The sequence below is a fragment of the Parasteatoda tepidariorum genome, chromosome 7, assembly GCF_043381705.1.
Source record: "Parasteatoda tepidariorum isolate YZ-2023 chromosome 7, CAS_Ptep_4.0, whole genome shotgun sequence".
NCBI lineage: Eukaryota > Metazoa > Arthropoda > Arachnida > Araneae > Theridiidae > Parasteatoda > Parasteatoda tepidariorum.
Window position 1 is genome coordinate 59,290,801 of NC_092210.1, and position 22,141 is coordinate 59,312,941.

Sequence of the window (22,141 nt, forward strand, 5' to 3'; positions counted from 1 at the left end):
AACATTATTACGTTATAAAATTTTTATGTGGATTTTTTTTTAGCAAATGCAGTAAATCTTGTAGAGTAGGCATAGCTGCCAACTGTACTGGATTTCCCAGTAGACTACTGAATTTTGTCAGTTTCTCCTGGTCTACTTGTATAATAAAAATTCTCCTAGTTTTTGTACATTTAAGATAATTCTCTAAAAGTGAGTAATTTTTCTAAAAAAATCCGTAGTGAAATAGTAATATTATATAAATATTACTAATATATTTAAATAAATATTACTTTAATATTTAAATAAATATTACTAATATATAATGAAGCAAGTCTCATTTATAGAAATCAGTTTAAAACTCTTTTTGTTCTAAAATGTTCAATTTACTTTTATTCAGAACTCTCTTTTTAACTTAATTAAAAAATCTTAACTATTTTTTATGAATTAAATGTTTATCACTATTCAAAATAAGTAAATATAATACATAACATTTCAATCGTATTTAATGGCAATCATGACTAGTAAATATTAGTTTTTCTATTTTGATGACTATAAAAATCCTTAAAATTCCCTATTTGTGAAATATTTAGTACATTATGCAACAATTATGACACCTGGTGGCTGGGTGTTCACGCTGGCCTGCCACAGGTCTTGGGTTCAATCCTCGGGCAGGGCAAGGTTGACTTAGCCTTACATCCCTTTATTTGGTCGATAAAATGAGTACCATGAGTAAATAAGTCGATTAATGAGTAAATGCTTGGGGACTAAACACTGGGAGTTCTGCTTTTAGCTGACCACCAGACCAGAACATCTCCTTCTGCACATCAGAGCCCAAGGTCAAGAAAACTGGGATGGGCACAGTGGGCCTTGGTCCTCTTTGGGATGTCGTACCACTGAATTCAGATTACGCAACATTTATCGTAAAATTTATATTTTGTTAAATCTACTGGATTTTTTCCTATCCATCTTAGCAGCCATGGTAGGGTTTTGTTATCTCACAGTTATTAATTCAGTTGTTTCAATCTTCATTTGAATTTAGATTTGATAGACACCAAACCACTATATAGATATCGTAAGATTTTTCAAATGATGAATAGAGGGATTATCCCAATATCCAACAATCTGGAAAAATGGTTTAGTTTGGTTGGAAAATAACTACAATTTATATCCTTTCACACTTGAGGAACTGTGGTTCAATTCCTGGTGGTGCCTTGAAGCCCTCCTGGCTTCAGATTGCTGGGTATCATCTCGCCTGGGAAGTAAATGCAGGTATCCGCGCTCCTGGAAAGTCATGAATTTTGGTCTTCAACAAAATTTGTCATGAAATGTCATGATTTTAACTATTTTTTTAAAAAAAAGTCATGGAAAGTCATGAATTTAGGTCGCCAAAAAATCTAATTATTAAACTGCAATTTACCCCTCCCCCAATTTCTTGGTGTTCCGAATACCTGAATTTGTAACAAACTCCCCACCCTCAGTCATATTTCATTAAAATATAAAATGTTTTTATCATGTTCTTTACACATTGTCTTTCAAAAAAAAAAAAAAAGTTATTTCTAGAACAAATTATCTTTTAAACCTCTGTGATTTCAGAATTTTTATTATTCATTTTTTTATTTTATCAATTTAAAATTCTAGCTGAAGTAAGCCAGTGATTGGGGAATTATTTTTATTCTGAAATGAGAACTGAAAAATCAGAAGTATTTCTCTCCTTTCCCTTGAACAAGAAAAGTATCTTTAGAATATAATCTTGTGGAAAAAGAAGAAAAAAAAAAACTTTTGAGCTATTTTATTGCTTCAAATCTTTATTTTCTCTGTTTTTTAAATTAAAAATCTATAAATATGAAGATGCAGAGTATAACAGTTTTGGTTACACCTATAATTTCTATTAATACAGTAGGAAACCGATTATCCGGAACCATCGCTATTCCGGATAACTGATTTTTGCGGTTTTCTGAATCGCTACAAAAGTCTTTTTTTTTTTTTTATTGTTAAACCCAACTAAAAAAAAAAAAAAATTTGGAAATAATCTTGAAAAAACGAAGTAATACACTAATGATTATTTCCAAAATGATGCTAGGGTAAACATCTTTCAAAAAAGAAAGAAAAATCCTAAAATCTATGAGGAAAAAAAATTTTTTTTTAAAAAAAATAGCGGGAAAATGTATCGAATTTCGATCCGGTTTTTTGGTTTTCCGGTTTTCTGATTTCCGGATAACGGGTTCTGTACTGTATTATTATGAAGCTTTTTTAAATTTACTATTGTGTTTTTGTCGGAGAAAATAGTTACTTCGTAAAGTCATGAAAAATTCTTGGAATTAGTCATGGAAAGTCATGAATTTGAAAATCTAAAATGTAGCAGATATCCTGTAAATGCACAAAGAAGATCATATTGCCGTTATCATGCCATTGGTCACAAAATTGGCAAGGGAACTCGAACCCATAATTTGTCTACCACTAAGGATATTTTACGTCAGCATTTTGATCGGTGCGAGCTGGGTGCAGAATTTGAATTGACCAGCTATCGCTGGGGTCGAATCCGGGTCACCTCATTGGGAGGCGAGCGCTATATCCCCTGAGCCACCACGGCTCAAAGGCATGCATATAATGTAATACCTTTTTAGCATTGTACTTTTTTTCTTTCTTAATCCTTTGCATTCAACTTTCAGCAAGCCAATGAAAAAATCTAAGCACTAAAATTTTTTAATACATAATATAATTTTTTTTATATAGTAACAAATGATCACAGTATAAAGTGGTTACTAATTGTTGCATTATGCTAACTTACCTCTTAGTCGCTAATAAACTGCAAAGGATTAATTCGTAATTCTATACAATTAGAACTTTCTCCTTTTTTATGATTTTATTCATTCAACTATTATATTAATAGATGGTTTTAAATAAATATAGTTTTTTGATGAAGATAATATTCTTTTTTTCTTTAAAAAAAAAGTATACTCAAATTTAGTATTCATATGGAATTCCTTTTCATGTGGCAAACTAAGAAATATTAATGTCATTCTGTCTTTGAATGGTCAAATGAACAATCATATTAAAAAAAAGTTTTTTCTTTTTAGGAAATGTTTTTGTTTCATTTTTCTTAAAACTGCAGATCTGTAAAAATAAGTATTAAAATAAGATACCGAATAATTATAACAACTAATTTCTCTTTGTCCTTATTTTTAGGTTGCTATCAAAAACAATGTTGATGTATTTTACTTTAGCTGTTTAGTCCCGTTGCATGTGTTTTGTACTGAGGATGGCATGATGGATAAAAGAGTGTTCCTTTCTACTTGGAAAGATATACCAGCACAAAATGAAGTTCAATATACAATAGATAACATAGTTTTAAGCACAGGTATACTTGTATTATGTTTGAGAATTATAGCTTTTAAAAGTTTCAATTATAATGCATGTTTGGAAAAAAATAATAATGTAGCTTGTTTATTTTAATTGATAACTACATATTTAGTAGTTCTATGTTAAGGTTTAAAGATCTTATAAATTCCTCAAGCGATATTATTTCATAAATGAAATGAAATATAGTCTTAGTCAGGGTTGGGTTTTTGACGTCAAAAAGTGGTTTTTGACATGACAAGGGTATAATACTGGTTTAAACCGTCAAAAACTGAAGTTTGCAAAGAAAATATATAAACTTCAAAACTACCAACAGTTGCCATGCATTAGATTGAAATTTAATTATACTATAGGTAATTAGCAGATTTTAAAATATTTTTTTAATTAAAATTAAGGTAAAATAACAGATTTAAAAATCTCAGAAATTTATATTCAAATGCATGTGCAGAAAAATTTTGCACAAAAATTGTTTAAATATTTATATTTAAAAAAAAAATTTTTTTTTTGATACTTAAGAAAATTAAAAGTTTATTACTATGCATTTTTGACATATAAGGAACATATAACTAATATTTATAAGGAACTTACAAGTTATGTTGTATAAATACAAACTTGATACAAGTGTATGAAAAAAATTTTTAATGTTATACCGAATATCTTTATTATCCAGTATGTTAATTTGAATTTAAAAGTAGTTATATTTGTGAATAATGATAAATATAATTCATATTGTTTATTATATTTATTTATAATTATTACACTTATCATTTTAAAACAATTTTTATCTCTTAATTTTTTTTTCTCCACTTGTATTAAGAATACAAATAATGCATATCTTGAAAGCAAGAAGTAATTATTCAACAGCTGAATATTTAGATATTCAACAAAACTATATAGTATTCAGCAAAATGAAATTCACAAGTATTTGGATAAACTAAATTTTCAGCATAGTAAATGAATAGGCTGAATATACTGTAAATCGACACTAACTACTCTGTGTATTTAACAGAAAGCACTTAAATTTGTATTGTCTTATGTTAAAAAGATTATTAAGAAGATTTAAAAGAATATTAAAAAGATTTTTCTTTAAAAGAAGATGTCTAATGTACAAAACTGCTAATGTTTATCTTTAAAAATGTCTAATTTTTAGTATAATCTATACTATACACTAAATTTGGTTATAAATAAATTTCTTAATAATATCACTGCAGATTTTCAATAACACATGAAAATGAATACATAATATTACAAAAGATGTGAGCTTTCAAAAGTACAAGATTTTGGTTACTATTCAAAATATAAGTGTTTCTTCAAAATTTTAAATTTATTTTTTCTAGAACATATTTAGAAACACTATCCCTTATAAAAAATATATAAATTTTATGTATTAATTAAATTTCACATATGAATATAGGTTTTTGACATTTTCGACTTTTTTGACAGTGAGGTTTTTGACGTGACGGTTTAAACCATGGTTTAAACTGTCAAAAACTGTCACGTGTCAAAAACCTGCCAACCCTGGTCTTAGTAAACAAGCATGCATATATTTACCTTTTTGTAATCTATGCAAATATAACTATATTTAGTGTAAGTAATTTTAACAACAAAATCTGATAATTATCTAAATATACATCTATTATTGTTAAAATAACTAAAAAGTGAATGAAGTTAAATGTTTTTAATTGAAAATTTACAGAAAGTTTTATAAGAAACAAAATAAGCTTCTTAATGAAGCGAGGAAAAAAAGGGGAGAAATTCAATTAAAAAGTTCAGTTGAAACTATGATTTCCGTATAGTTGGCGTGTGTGATGTTGGTTTGGGAAACACATATTTTTCATCAATTTTTTTTAATCGAGTAAAAGGTAAATTAATTCGATAAAAATTGAACTAATTATTGTACTTAGTATTTTCAAATGTCCCCAAAAAGAAGTCTTGCATAGTTTACCAGACATGTACTTACTCACACAGAATTTGTTTTATTATTTTAAATTAAGTTATAACTTAAAGCTGCTGATATTTTTATTTGTTATCCATGTTAAATTGTAAAATAACTTCAAAAAAAAATATCAATAGTGTTTTCTTTTAATTTTTATTTTTATCAAAATATGCAACTTATGACAATCTAAATTTTTAAATTACATTATTTTATTGTAAATGACCAGTATTATTTTCCTTTCAGATCAAGTGTCTCAAAAATTACAAAATAATAACATATTTACTATTGCTAAGCGTAATGTAGATGGTCAAGATATGCTCTATCAGTCATTGAAGTTAACAAATGGCATATGGGTTTTAGCTGAAATGAAAATACAGCCTGGTGTAACTGCTTTCACTGTAAGTTAGATTTTTGAATTTGGTGATTATTTATTTACTTAAATGTTTTATTATACCATAAAAGTATGTGGCTAGTGACTTTGTAAGCTAAATATTTGGTATGAATCTGAAAATTAATTGTTTAAAAAATATTGATTTAGTATTAATGCCTGTTTGACTTAGCCATTAAAGTTAAGACTCATTGCTGAAATGCCCTTAAAAAATTAAAGCTTACTATTTTAATAAGTTAATAAATATATAATACATCAATAAAAAATACAATACATAAGATACATCATCAAATCATATTGATAAGATACTCTGTTGAATTTTTTCTTCATGCATTCATATTTAGATTTCATTATTAAGCTATTTGTACACATAAATTTATAATAGCATTAATAATTGAATATTTTTTTGTCTTATAATGAGGGAAAAACATTCAAATTTCCATCTTTTTTCTTTTTTTAAATCTAAATACAAGGTGGTTATTCTTTAATTTTCTGTTTTGTTACATTTGTTTTATGAATTTTTTTTTATACCTACATTCAATAGGCTATCAGTTGTTTGACCGACTGAATATAGGTGAAATGTAAATGTAAAAAGCAGAAAAATAAATTTATGTGAATAAAATATTCAGTATTAAGTAAAAGACACAGTTAAGTATATGTATTTTTTAAAGTATCTTGTCATGTTAAGGTTATTTTTTTATTAAAAACTTATAATTTTTCAATAAAGGCAGCGGAAAAATTGTTATATTCAGTGTAAACATTTATTATATGACATTACTACTTATGGATATGTGTATTTTTAACACACAATTTTTTGTACTGAATTAGGAAACTTAAATATATTTCTTGTCACAATATAAAATTCTGTTAAAAAATGTCCATTAGCATTATTTGTTTTGAAAAATTATGATAAACAGTATTTTATAACTGAATATCTTAGTGGATGTATGTACATGTTAAGTAACATTTTCGTGAATATGGGCAGCTTTTGTGCAGAAACTTCAGAAAGTTATTTAAAATAACATTTCCCGTTGAAAAAAATTTTTTTTTTCCTTTTAAGGGTTTGACTGAACTAAATTCTATTCTATCTGTTGACTATGTCATAGTCAATAATATTTTCAAAATGCCATTTAACATGGTCTTCCACTAAATTCTTTATTTAATGCCTGTTTTGTATTTAAAACATATAATAATGATGTTTTCTTTTACAGCTATCTTTGAAGTCACGTGCAATGGATGTAGCGAGTGCTGTTCATCAAGCTTATGATTCTATTTTGCGTAATTAGTGTTGACGCTAAAAAACGAACTTATAAAATTTGAGTTATGTTTTCATACATTATTTCATAGTTATTGAGCTAAATGTGGTTCAGTGTTCATTAAGTGTATTCATGTTACATTCCAAATTAAATATCTATAGAGTTCTTTTGTGTGCATGTGATTTATTTTTTGGAATTTCATGTTGGCACCTATAAATCATTGTGCTTTATACTCTTATTACATTTAAACAATTGAAAATAATTATCTTCAGAATCTATCCCAATTATGCAGGATAAGCCCTAAAATATTAGTCTGTTTTCCTGCAATTGACATAATAAGTTAGAATTTTTTTTTTTAAATTTTTCAGTTATTCAATTAATAAAAGAATTTTTATATCTTTTCCTTTTATTTTCCTTGAAAACTTTATTTTTTGTATTGAATGTAGAACATAATTAAAAAAATTTCATTAAAAATTATTGAATATTTTAATTTCTTATAACACTGTTTCTTTTTTTAAATTAACAATTCCTCAAGGGCTTTACCTTCTTCAGGTAAATACGGGTCTCACAACCCCGAGGTACCTAGTGATATTTATTCGCATTGTTGAATTGATCTTAGTTCAATGTTTGATTTTATTAAATACTAGTGGGCTGCGCCCCCTGCTCGCTGACGCTCGCCAACCCCCGAAAATTGCTACGCAATTTTATATGGTTTGCTTCGCAAACCAAGCTCGCTACTAACTTAGGTACATTGCAAATGCACAAAATTCTAAGAATACAAAACAATCATTAAAATCCATATAAAAACTTTTCTTTTTAAAAAAATTGCATCTTTTTAGAAAATACTAAGTCATTAAAATAAATTTGAATTCAAATAAATGACATGTAATTTGTTAAACATATTAGAAATGTGATATAGTATAATTAGTGATTTAAATAAAAAATCGTCAAATAAATTCGTTATATATAAATTCGTGAAAAAAAGCGCTTTCGACAAAATACTAAAATAGAGATCTATCGACAAAGACTACTCACTTCTGCCAAGCTTAATAGAATGAGATCGCCGCAGCTGATGCTCTCTGGTTATTTCAGTTTCCGTTTTTAAAAGAGCTATATGTTGAGCCACCTCAGCTAGATTTGGCTTGTGACATTTTTAGCGGCAATCATTGGTTGATTTTCTAGCGTTGCCATTTAGGGAGTTGTAATGAGGCTTTTTTTTTGTTGCCGTGTAAGAGAAATAGTAACGTAAACAAAACAAACGTTGCCAGCGGCGGAAAAGAAATAAAGCCAAAATTTGGGAGCCACATAAGAGAATTATATATATTAGATTGGGTTTTATTGCAGTTGATTAATAAATCAGAATTTTTTTTTTTAAAAAAAGTGTTTTAGTCATTCAACTTACAAAAGAACTTAAAGTTTTATTTTTAATAGTATAAAATACAGTTAAAAAAATAATTGTTTCTGCCACGTAAGGTAAAATATTGGTAGAGATATCACAAATTGTCTCTAAGAATACCTCTTGTATGAGCTGTGAGGGCTCATGGGATAAAGCGTTCGCTTTCCAATGAGGCAAACCGGGTTCAAATCCCAGTCGATACAAATACCGCATTTGGCTTGCACCAACCACAGTGCCGAAGTGAAATATCCTCAGTGGTAGATGGATCATGGGTTAGAGTCCCCTTGCCGTCAGACTAACCATGGGAGGCTCTCGTGATCTTCCTCTCCATGTAATGCAAATGCAGGTTAGCTCATCAAAAATGGCATCCGAGATTGTCACAGAATATCATTGTATCTGTTTGTCAACAAAACAAATAAGAAAACGTAGTTTCTAAAGCAATAAATTTATTTTAAAACATATTAAATTGGTAGACAAACTGTCACAGAGTGACTAACAAAAAGAATGAATACAAAATAATCGGCTTCAACTGAAGCTTAAATAATCTTTAAACAGATAATGGATGACGTCATGATCCATGCCAGAACGTCAAAAGCAAATGAAAAGAAACTGGCCGTTCAATGCAGACCATGACGTTACCGACGTAAGTTGAATGCATGAGATCGGCATCATAAATGACTGACAAAGATTGAACCTTATACCCTTTATTTTTATGTTATTTAATCAAAATAGAAAAACCCTCTTAGCAATTTATTTATCTAACAAAAAAGTCATCACGAAGGCAAATTTCTCCCAATACTCGATCCTGGAGTTCCCTTGTCTTTTGGATTGAGTTCAAAGTTACAAGGCTATGATGTTGAACATTAGTAGTAGTGATAACCCATAAAATTGGGTGGGCTGTTCAACGACGGTTATAAAATAAAATATAAAATGCCTCTTGTGTCCTGAATCACTCTATTGGAAATCACGAAAGGAGCACACAAGCACTAACACAGTTGTTAACTGAAAATCATATGCATTTGAACCATGAGTGCAATAGACACGAATCAAATTTATCCAAGTACATATTTCGTTAACAATATTTGTGCTTCTGTCGTATTAATCAGCGCAAAATAATCTTTTAAACTTAGGCGCTTTAAACATACACTGTACTGCAATTAATAATGTAAGACATCTTTATTATTTTTGTCATTAAAAGATTAATGCTTGTTGTATCATTCTTAATATTTAAACTTTATATAAATATTATCCAAATCTCAACTAGGTGTTTGGGGTTTTGGTGTATGGAATTTGAATAAGGCCCCTAATAATATAATTATAGTACAATAATTTAATATAATAAAATAAAAATAGGTATTCATAATATAATAAATTAAAATAGAAATAATTTGGTATTTTGTAGATCATGATCAATTTGAAGTGAGAAAAATTGAAACATATCAAACAAGGATTTTATATTTCTTATACCTGGAAAAATATTTACTAATGAAAACTGGTTTGAACCTTTGAGAGGAGAATATATATATATTTTGAATGTCAGAAAATTACTAAGACGTTCTTGTGTCATAGAATGTCGGAAGTAATTCTTGAAATTTCAATTTTGAAATCTCAGCTTAGGCCATAGGTACAGTTAAGTTCATACACGAAGTACATACACTAGGATTGCTTGAAGTCAAAAAATTATTTGATATCTGTGAAACTTAACCTTACATCTAAAGAGAAATTCTTTCTGATAAGATTTAAATGTCGGCGAAACTTCTTTAGAAAACGTTTTGAAAAAATTTTCAGTTTTTATTTGGAGTTGCTTTTTATATCAGTGGGAGAAGCTAAACAAAAAGGTGCAACTTAATATGAATTCACTATTAACTTCATCTCCTTTAAACAACTATGAAGTTGGGATCAAATTACATCTATCATTGCATAGAATGTTGTCACTTAAAACAAAATTCTAGATAGCATGTATTCTAAAAGCAACTGATGCGTATATATTATTTGAGGGATTTGTTGTTCCAAAACTTAAACCCAAGGTCAGCATTCTTAGATATCATTCCATTTTTTACTTTTTAATCTTAACTTTTGTTTATTATAAAAAAAAAAAAAAAACACGTTTTTTTATTACAAAGCAATTTCTACGATTTTCTTTTGTGCACAATAGTTAAGCATTTTTAAGTTTGGTGGTTATTTCTACTCAATAATGGATTTATTTTTTGGAGTGGGGATGTATCAGTCGTGAATAAAAAAGTTTTTCGCCAGTGCCGATTTTTAAAACTTCACAGTTATAATGTTGAGTTTACAGGGTCCCTACTGTCTTGCTTATTCGTGGGCCATTTCTTCTCTAACTTTGAACTTTTCCTAGTTTTTTCTCTTCTTATTTGCAATTACACAATAGCCTATAAGTAAATATGTTTTATTTTGCTAGATTTAGTAAGTTTCCAGACATAATGTCGAGAAAGTGTTTGATTTGAGAGTCAGTCTGTAAGATAGGACCACCCTCCAATACACTGGCTACTTCTTTTGATAATTGTAAAAAGACGACCTTAAAATTTTAGGAAATTTTCTGTGTAAGGCATTTATAACCAGATTTAAACTAACAAGTTATTTTCTCCTACACTCTATAGATATTCCACATGGTCCCTTAAAAATGATGCACCATCCCTTAGCTATTAAGATAAATATATGAAGCAGAGTATTTTGAAGCTGTGAACATTTTCCCATCTTAAAAGGGAATCGGCTAACTTTATAGGTATATCTCATGTAAGGATACTGGGGTATCGTCCAGAGTATTGCTTCCTTAAAAGGGAAGAACATGTATTTTATATATTTGAACAAGGAAGGGGTTCATATAGATGTCATTAAAACGATTTTTTAAGTGTTTATTACTAAATAAAAGATGTAGAAAAAATTTTAAGACTATTTTTTTAATGAGTAGTTAGAGAAAATATTAAAAATTGTCATTTACAATGGGGGGTGTTTGAACCCCCTAAACCACTCCATTACCAACGTCCCTGACACAAATATTTAATTTTTAATGAAACACCCTACAGGGCAGTTTTTGCCGAGAGTATCCTACTTTGAAGCATTTTCTGACCCAGTGTTTGAAATTTAAATTTAAAAAACAGTGTTTTAGCTGTTACTTCCAGACTTTAACAATTTTACTTGGAAACACCTCATACTAAATTAATACCTTACCTCAAAGACAACGGATTTTATAATTCGATTTAGTTCAGATTTTAGTAAATTGACCAGTTTTTACCTGTTATATTGATTTTAGCCAAATTACTTAAGTTTTAATTAGGTTCTTTTGATTTTAACTAAGTTTCGAATCCACCTTGTGTTTGGAATTTAACCAAGTTATTTAAATTTTAACCTAGTGCTTGAATTTTAACTGTTACTGTTAACTGAATGTGCAGGAGGTTTTTGATGCCTAGTTTTTGGCGCGGTATTCATTCCTACATTCAACCTACAACAGGCGACCTACATTCAATTCAATTCTTGCGCCAAAAATTTACCTCACTCACTCCGGCAAGTGCATTTTGTACGATCGTGTTGGTTAGAAGTAATCTCAAGTCCTACGAAAGGGTTAGAAACTTCTTTTTTTTTACTGTGAAAATTAAAGGCCCTGGTAACTGCTGGCACAAATTTACTTTTTAATGCATAAAAATAGTAGAAATTCAGATTTCGTTTATGGACTGTTCTGGACGTGACCAATGCAAATAATTAATATTCCAGTTCACGTTGTAATTTTGTATCTATGCTTAAAATATCGTTGTATCATCAATGAGAAAATACAAAACTAGCTTTATAAACATTTATATAAAGAAAAATGTATGAAAAATTACAGTTCTTAATTGTTCACCGAAATCTCTCGATTTAAGATTTTGAATAACATTCACTTTTCCATAATTATGAACCATAAATTTTAATAATATCATTATATTAAAAAAAATATTTTTTGTCTCTCATTGTTATTTTATTGAAAAAGACCCTAAAAATAAATGTCAAATTTAGTGACGTATATGCGTTATTTTACTATTAAATTTAATAAAGAAATTGGAAAGTGACAGAAGCTTAGTTGTAATAGCCTGGTAACACGAAACACGTAAAATGCGCTTTTATGTATTGTTACGAATCTATCGTTTATATTGTATTTTAAGACTTAAGAAACAGAAAAGAACTTCAGAACAATTAATCAAAATAAGTTGACTAGCTTCAAAACTTTGTATTATGTTTTCTATTAGTTTGAATTTTTTTTCTTTCGTCAGATTTGGAAAAAACTTTATGATAATCTATTTCTAATAAAGGAAGCATGAAACAAATTTAACATTACGTAAGGAGGCATTCTTCCTTTTAATACAATTTACTCGGCAAGAGGAATAATGAAAAAAAAAAAAGTAACGTATAACTATGTTTATTTTTTTCGTCTTTTAAAGAAAAGATATTTTGGATTTTTTTTTTCTGACTGAGATAATTTTGCTTATCTTTTTTACTCTGTAATTAAATTCTGGAAGAGAAATATAAACGTTATAGAAGTTACGACTTGTTTTATTTGAAAGCATGGAAGTGAATAAATTGTTTAAAAGCGTGGAATAATATTGAAACTCTATTAAAGTTTGAAAAATTTATCATAGTTATTTTGTCAGTTGTTTTCATATTTATGTTGCTTTTTTTTATTTTTTTTAATCTTAACATACAGAAGTATTACTTGAGTTGTAATTATTGTAAATTTCCGAGATCAAACTTGTATGCAATGACTAATGTATCAATTCAAAGCAATTTACGTATGCAATTATTTAATTAAGTCAAGCCATGCTAGTATTACATATTACATAAGTGAAGAGTAGTCACACATTAAGGTTGTAAATTTTTCTATTATAAGATTATTTTTTTCTTTTTAGAAAGTTTGACCCTTTGGACTCCAGATTCCTTTTACAGTTAAGAAAAAGACGCAAACTCTAAGAGTTTACAAGACAAAACCCACTGTTTTCACAATTACAATATAACACCTAGAGCTAGTTCATTAAATAAAGTGGTTACTGAATATTAAAGTGTAACAATTTACATCAAAATATGTAAAGTCAACCATTTGCAATTTCTTTAATGAACTAGAATGAATTTCTGCTCCATTTGCATCGCAATTGAAATATATTAAAATTATAGGTTCCACTTGCGAGGGACATTATTGAATTTTATTGAAACTTACCTTTCTAAAAAGGATGAAATTAAATATATAGATAAAAGAAAATATTAGGATATTTACTTTGTAATTTAAAAAGTATATATTTATGTTAATTTAGTTTTACTTAAAAAAATTGTTTTTCACCAGTTTCAACAGTAAATGTAGGTAACTAATTTTGTCAAATGTAATTCTTTTGCTGAAAATACTCCTTTTTTCAGCCAGGAGTAGATACTCATGAAATAACCATTTCTTTGTCTTAGTTTTTAAATAAAGAAATGACTTTTAAAAACTTACATAGCATTGCTTATTATTTTACAAAATAATATATTTGCTTTTATCATTAACGAAGCCTAATTGCGATGTTTTGCATTAAACTCTACTATTTTTTTTTGCTTCTAAACCTGGCAAATTTTCATGGCTGTTTTTAGTTCTTATTTATTTTTATTAATCTTTTGCATTGAGTCAGAATGCAAGAAATTTATCCGTAATTAGGTTTTATTGATATACAAGTTAAAGCCCCTATTCGCTCAATCTACAAAAAAGTAGGCATGAGGATTTTGATAAACGAAACTTTGGTTTTTGTGTGTAAAAATAAAGAAAATTGTTGCTTTATTTTTAAAAGAGGTTTAAAGAAATATTTTTCCTTCTTCACTAAAGAACGAGTACTATTTACGAAATGATCAGATAAGAGAAATGATTAAAAAAGGAAAATGAAGCGGAGAAATAGATACACGGTTAGAGAAAAGAAATAGATTCTTTTGGACTAAACACATTTTTTCACAAGTTATGATGATTAAAAAAATTGAAAGTTGAGATGAGTGAGAGAAAAGTGTATTTAAAATGTTTTGGTAAATATATTTTTTCTATAAAGCAATGCTGAGTTAAAAAGTGCTTCGCTTTGTAACTTTTTTTTTTACAAGAGTATGTTTTCGCTTTTTAAAAATTTTATTGGGAATCATTTTAGAACAGATGCATTTAGAAATAATTGTTTTTAAAATTTCTTTATTAAATAAAGCAATTTTGTTTTACCAAACAAAGGTTACATACGAATGTACTCTATCTATTTTATTTAAATCTATCTATTATCTATATTTAAATGTACTAAAATTCCCCGCTCTTACCAAACCCAGATTGTTTGGTTTTCATCATTATTATTTTCTTGAGTCTACAGTTCCCAGAGAAACAAAGAACATTTTATTAATAAATTATATAGTTATTATAGTTTTATGCAAAAGTGAACGTAATGCGATAAGTGATGAACTAGGTATGAAAAGTACTCAACTGCATTTTAAATTTTTTTTTGGAATGCAGAATGTGTGATCGAATAAGAAAAAATAAATTAGACTTATTATAGTTTTTATCTCTCTAGAAAAAACTTTTTTTTTATCTCTTTAGATCAAAAAATCGTAAGGGTCACTATTGACTCTGCTGTTTTGATGTTCAACGCAACGTTGCGTATTGCTTTGCTGCGCTAAATCTATAAGACATAGGATAGGGATGGCGAACCAATGGCACGCGTGCCATTTATGGCACTCGACGCAATATTTTGGGCACTCCACCGATCACAATTGTTGTTACACTGTGAAGCACATGTAACTATTAAATTAAAATTCACAAAAAATAAACAAAATAATAAACAATATTAACAAAACAAAAACTAAATTAATGCTAAAAAACAATTAATAACCATAAAAAACAAGCTAACAATAAATAACTAGCGAAAAAAATTAACAGTCCTGCTTAAACTAACATCTTACAGCCTAATATAAGTTATTTGTCATCTAATCTGCATCAACAGAAGTCACACTAATGTTACTTGAAAGTTGAATCTGAGATATTGCAAAATGTTTTTTTTTTAATGTAAATAAAGAGTTTTGAGTTGATAATGTTTACTATTATTGATTTTTCAGTAATCACGAAGTCAAAATAATTTGACGGCACGTCTATGACCTCATTAAGCAATTTTTTAGCAAAACTCTACCGCAAGCTTATAGAAGAATGATTTCGAGTAAGATAAGTATAATTCTTTGCAAAAACGGATAAATAATTAGTATTGAAAGCGAAATAGGCGAGAAAAAACAATGCACGAAATAAGCTCTTGAAATTGCAATAACTTTCTAATAAGTTGGAATTGAAAAAGAAAAATAAGTCTATAAATAAATATCGTACTTTCAGAATGTCAAATTTTAATTTCATAGTTGTATTATTGTATGGTATAGATCAGCCTGTATGGTTTTTTATTATAAATTTAACAGCTAATTATCAGAAATCCTCGAACTAATTATCAAATTTATTTAAAAATAATTTTTTCAATTTCCTCCTACTACTTGTGCCTTTTCCGAATTATCATCGTAATTCTAAGTAAGTATAGTCTTCTTCGTAAAGTTTCTAACTCTTTGAGCAGCAAAAAAAAAAAATTGTAACGTAACATTGCATACTCCAAACATCGTCTGCTCTTAAGATATAAAGAGAGATAAATTTGTTAAAGATTATAGAACTTAAAGACGTTATTTCAAAACTACTAGTATGGGATACTAATTCTAGCTACAAAAAGATTTAAACAGATGAAATAGTTCAGAGCTAGCATTTATGAGAATATTTGGTTGTGAAATTTCTTTGAGGAAAAAAACTCTTATTTTTAAGTGTTGGCTTTCTTTTATCAAGCATAAACAGCAGTTCAGGCAATCACGGCTTTTGTGCTAGAAACAAAACTAAAATGTCAAATATGGATCCTATTTTGTGCAATTCCTCAACTCCTTTGGCTTATTTACATATTAGAATATCATATTTGATATTCTAAATATCTGATTATCTAATTCTATATAAATGTAATATGGCTAGACGCACAAGATTTAATGCGTAATTTATCAAAAGGGACATTCAGTTGTAAATTAATATTAGTTAACTTCTCTTTAATATTATATCTTCATAAGGGTGACTTTGTATACAGATTCCGTAATGCGTGAAAGTTATTATTATATTTTTCAAAAACATATTTTGTAAGTTTGTATTCATGCCTGAAATATCTTAATACTAAGTATGAAATTCATAAAAATAATTTTCTTATTCACAAAAAACCCTGTGTAAAATTGTAATTTCCAATTTTCCTTCTAACTTGGAATCAACACTGAATTGAAATTTATCTTTTAGGAACGTAAAATGTTTTTAGGAAAATACTTACTCTTTTCTAGGTGATCATTATTCTTCCATCTATTCATTCCATCTATTAAAAACAGTAGCGTAATATAACAGTAAATACAATTGCATCGTTGTAGTACAGAGTACTAATACACTACTCAGAACAATTAAAGGATATTGAGGTAGTAAGTTGATTTTGCACCTGGAGAATTGTTTGAATTATTAATACATTATTGACAGATGTAGTCGGCTATATGAGATAAAAAGGAAATTTGTATGGCAGAAAAAAATGCGTTTTATTGAGTATTTGGGTACAAAAAGAAAAAAACACAATTTGTGCAGATGAGAAAAACAAATAAAAAAAAGGTATTTCCTTAAAAGAAAATCCTTTCTAGTAGGGGGGTTTGGTAAAATTAATTTCTCAGTGGTGTTTGCGTTTTTGATGTTAACACGGACCCACGAACAAAAAGTATTATAGTAAAAATATTGATCTTTCTACTATGTCGGTTGTTTATGGTGTGGTATTGCCAATTCCAGATATTGTTCCATTAAATTTGACATTAATTTCCAATGAGTACACCCACCCGGATGAGAAGAATCTGATAAAATTACCGCACTGCATGGTAATAAGATTTCTGAAAATCATTTCTGAAATGCTTCGGTAAAAGTTACCAAAAGTTGTTTGATGTTCCCACAGAGCCAGAAACACGACAAATTTTACCATCTTCTGGTACTTTGGACCATATTTTTTCTTAGTGCGGTAACAGAGAGGTGCGGTGCAGGAACAACAAAAGTTTTCTTATTTTTATTTCCTATGAGCTGCACAATCAGTCTTCCCGATGAGCAGACCTAGTGCTTTCTCCAGAAGTGGTATTCACTCTTTCAGGACCACCACAACGGGTGAGATACCGTTGGCCATGTTAATTTGGACGTCTAGTTTCTGCCAAACTAGATGACAGCACCGAGACTCTATTTGGATGCTAAAGTGCACTAGGAATTTAATTTTGCCGGAAATGCCAAGAGCCAATAAGGCACTGCAGGGTTCTTTTACATGCCGCATAATCATACGACATGGCCGCTGAGGATTTTCTGCACAACAAAAATATATATTCATAAATTTTTTGCCTGATCCAAATGAAATTAGAAACATTACCATTATATAGTTTTTTCTCCGCGTTTATTTTCCTCACAGATTGATGTTACATTTGTCTTCGGTTCTTGCTCAAAACAAAGCATAAATATATTCCATAGACAAAAGCACTCAGTAATTTTTTTCCTTTTTAGGAAATTTGGATATAGCAAGCTTCATAACTTTTTATTACCTGTCCTTACAAGTATGCATCAATGATTATTATTTAAAGGAGAAGAAAACTTAATGTTTGTCTTTCCGAAAAGTAATTTATTTATTCCTCATGAAAGGAAAGATTATCGTTTAAGGACATGCAATTTTCGAAACAAGTAGTACTTATTATGAAACATCCTGAGACATATCGAAAACATATCGATAAAACGCTTACTTTATGCAAATCATTCAGAGTCAATTTAGTAAATTATGCATTAGAGCAAGAATTTTTTAATTTAATAAATAAGGAGTGAAAAGAACCTCGTTTCATACTTTAAATTTTTTAAAATCTCAAACAAATGAGGAATAAAACTTATACAAATGGAAATAAAGGAGTTTTCATGTACAGAATTACAACAAAATGGAAACTTATTATTAATATTCCAAGTATTTACTATTTATAAAAACGACTCTAAATGCTTATTAAATTAAAACATCCTTTCATAAATTAAAGTTGAGCAAAGTTTGCTGATAAAGTTCGCTGCTTAAAGAAATTATCTTTTCGTTAAATAATATGAAGTTAAGCACAAGTTTATTGACTCCGAAGTACTCTAGTGCAGCGGTTTCAAATTTTTTTTTTCGCTATGGAACCAGACTACGCATTGGACACACCCGCTTGAAGCACAAATATTGAATTTTTGCAGAGAATCTCTTACAGTAAAACATTTTCTGACCCAGTGTATGATAATTAAACCTAAAAAACGATAGTACTTTAACTTCGAATTCCTTACTTAAACATTTTTATTTGGAGACACTCATCCAAACTTAATACTCTACCTTAAACATATCGGGTTTTACAATTTGATTTGATCAGTTATAACCAAGTTAAATAATTTTAAATTAGTTATTTTAATTTTTTAGACAAGTTGCTCAATTTAGCCTAGTTGCTTTGATTTGAACCAAGTTACAGTAATTTGAAACTAGTTTTGGGCGTGGTATAGCTAACCCATGGCTCGTGCACCAAAAATTTCAGTCAATCGTGCTATGGAACCCTAAATGGTTGACTTTCGTGGCGGAACCGCCCCAGGCTTAATGAATAAATATTATAAATATAGTAAACATATAAATAAACAAAAAAAGTTTTAAACATTTTGAAAAATATTCAATAATTGAAATTTTATTATTTATTTTGAAATCATTTAGTGAATGAAGTTAGAATAAAATTTTTTCATCATCTTGTTTTATTAAAAGTCTTCAAATCGGGTTTTTTTTGTCAGATATTTGAATTAATATGTTCAGAGCTCAAACATATCTAATTCTTAATTTGATTTTCTTGTCTAGTTTTTAATTTGATTTTGTAGTTTAGTTTTTAATTTAATGAAAACTGAAAATGAAGGAGCTGAAATTTGGTTTCCATGGAAACAAAATCGAAAAAAGATTAAATTAACTGAGGAGAATGGTTATAAGAGAAACATAATTTAATTTGGTTATTTTTATTCGATGCGTTTTGATTCTATACTAATGCAAGTATTAATAAATGCATGTTTTTTTTCATTATTATTCAATATTTGTCATTAGAAGAAACACTGTTTTTAATTTAGCTTTCCTTTTGTAATTTCTTTAAAATAACGGAAATATTAAATATAAAATGGATAATTAATTGGATATAAATTTAAATATGGATTTCGAAAATCATAACTGGTTAAAGAAAAGTTCTAACTCTCGGGAAACCCTTTTGACACTACCATGGAACGCTAGGGTACTGCGGAACACTTAGGGAGGCACTACTTTAGTGAAATATAAATATGTCCTACCACTAAACAAATTCAACTCAACTAGTGATCTATCATTTCTTTCCTTTCCTCAATATTCTTCATCCATTTGTTTTTGCAGCAGGCATAGTTTCAAACACTGTTTAAAAACGAATAATCAATGTAACTGCATCTAACTATTTGTCATTAAACCAAATCAAGAACAAATAGCCTGATTTGGTTTAACCAATCACTAAGTGAACTTCTCAAAATTAAAGAACTGATGCGAAAATTTCGAAACGGATATCTGAAAATGTACTGTTTTACCTTTTAAATTATTTAAAAATAATACTTGGTAGAGAATCACTGCTAGAGTTTTCTGTTCTCAGAATCTTAAATTGGAAAGGTAAAATAGTGAGTTTTCAAATATCAGTTTAGAAATTTTACTATCAGTGTTTTAGTTTTAGGCGGATGTTGGTCAGCTTATAATAGCAAAAGTTATTTTCTTAGATCGTGATATTAAGGTATCCGACTCATTTCGGTCAATTTTTTTTAAAAAAAAGCTTAAATAATAAATTCAAAGAGAAATTTAAAGATTTATAAAGTATTTTCACAATAAGGACGAGTTTGAGGTTTAAAAAACTAGAACCACGCTAACAGATCTACAACACATTGTAATGCTTAAATTCCGGAATTTTTTTCTAGATCAATAATATGATTACCTATTTTTTGAATTAAAATCTTAAACACAATATAAAAACTAAATTTTATTTTTGTAACTTTTTATATTGTTTAATAATTAATTTTTAAAGAAAAATTATGAATATTTCTTAGTTTGATAAAAATAACAAATTCAAAATTAGACTTAAGGTTTTATTTCAAAACATTGTTGGCATAATACAAAATTTACGTACGAAATTTTAAAGATTTATATCATATTATTATTATTATTATGTTTGTAACGTATATTAGCGTAAAGAAATTTTCTAAAAATCAGCGTTCTTCAAAGAATGCATTTAAAAATGCTAGAAAATTATGAAATGACGGAAAATTTTTATAACAAATTAATTAATCGAAAATTAATTTATAAAAACCAATTCCATTAGTCTGAAATATATAAGACATTCAAGTAAAATACTGTAAAATAGTCAAAACATAACAAAAATATTTTAGTTTCGATTTCCGAAAATTACTTCCGGTTTCATCTGTCAGCATACAAAAAGAAAAAAAAAATTATAACTCTATTTCTAAAAATCTGAGATAAAAAACTTAAATATAAGTTTGGACATTAAAAATAATTCTAATTTTCACCCAGTCGAATACATCAAAATAAATTCAGAAATAAATTCAAATAATGGGGTTCAAAATAAATTCAAAAAATGTGGTTGAGATTTAAAAATTTTCTGATAGCAATTTGTGATTTTCGAACTTCGTAATGTCACTCTTTTAAATTATGCCAAGAAAATTAGTTTTTTGAATAATTTGAAAATCAGTATCTAATATCGTATTTAAACAAAAAAAAGTGATATATGGAAATTATTGCAATGATTTATATTGACTCAAATCTTACTTTAAAAATAGAGAAAAAAAGATTAAAATAAAGAGAAAATGAATTAGTTTAAAGTCAATATTCGCTTTTTACTTATAGCGTTTACAAATTAATGTCTTGAGAATTCAATCAGTTGTGATTCCTTAGGCTAAAGAAAAACATAATGTGTTTAATGAATTTAACTTCAAAAATGTATAATCCCTTTGTTAATAATAGAATTTAATTCAAAAGAGATATAGTTCTTAAATTAAAAAAAAAAAAAAAAGAATTCGATCATATTTTATTAAACAACTATTGTTTATAGTTAAAGATTTTTATCTATAAATCAAAATCTATAACTTCAGATATACCAATGTAGAGTGATAATATTGATTCTGTAAATCCAATAATTGCTTCTGTTATTATGTGTTTAAGAGTCATTCAATAGCAGTTTCTTTTGTTTATTAATGAGATTTTTTTAACACAGAGGATTAACACCAGGTACTGTTGCATAATTAAGAGATTAAAAGTGCATTTTGATGTTAGTGTTTTTAAAGGAAAAGCAAATAAATTTTTTAAGTGCAACCGTTAATTATCGCTAAAAATGTTTATGCTGCATTTGTGTAGGGCAAGCATTAAGCTTACTCGTTTTTGCTTGGGGATCATAAGGGCTTGATTCATCTTCTATTTAGAATGCTTCGCTCTTGAATAGGACTTGTAAGGCTAATTTAACGATTTGATAATATTTTAATCATGTGCTCATTCTATAATAGACAAAGCCCTACCGTTTTTGGAAGTTCTTTTTTAAATCTTCAGAATTTTCGATGAAACTCAACATCTTAACAATTTTGCGTTTCTACGTATTATTAGTATAGTATATTATAATATATATATTATATCAGTATAGTATATCNAAGACATGACTTGAAAGTCACTGGAATGTTCCTCGACGAT

General features: G+C 27.9%; 1 protein-coding gene across 3 annotated transcripts in view; it reads left to right on the forward strand.

Annotated features, from left to right (window-relative positions):
- The window catches only part of LOC107439336 (adaptor protein complex 1/2, beta subunit), a 43,324-nt gene extending 36,242 nt beyond the window's left edge, over positions 1-7,082 (forward strand). For all 3 annotated transcript variants that reach the window (XM_016051896.3, XM_016051897.4, XM_016051898.4), the window contains exons 18-20: positions 3,166-3,337; positions 5,516-5,670; positions 6,872-7,082. In XM_016051896.3, coding sequence (XP_015907382.1) covers positions 3,166-3,337; positions 5,516-5,670; positions 6,872-6,946 — 402 coding nt within the window. In that variant the 3' untranslated portion in view covers positions 6,947-7,082. The remainder of the gene's footprint in view (positions 1-3,165; positions 3,338-5,515; positions 5,671-6,871) is intronic.
- The last annotated feature ends 15,059 nt before the right edge of the window (positions 7,083-22,141 follow it).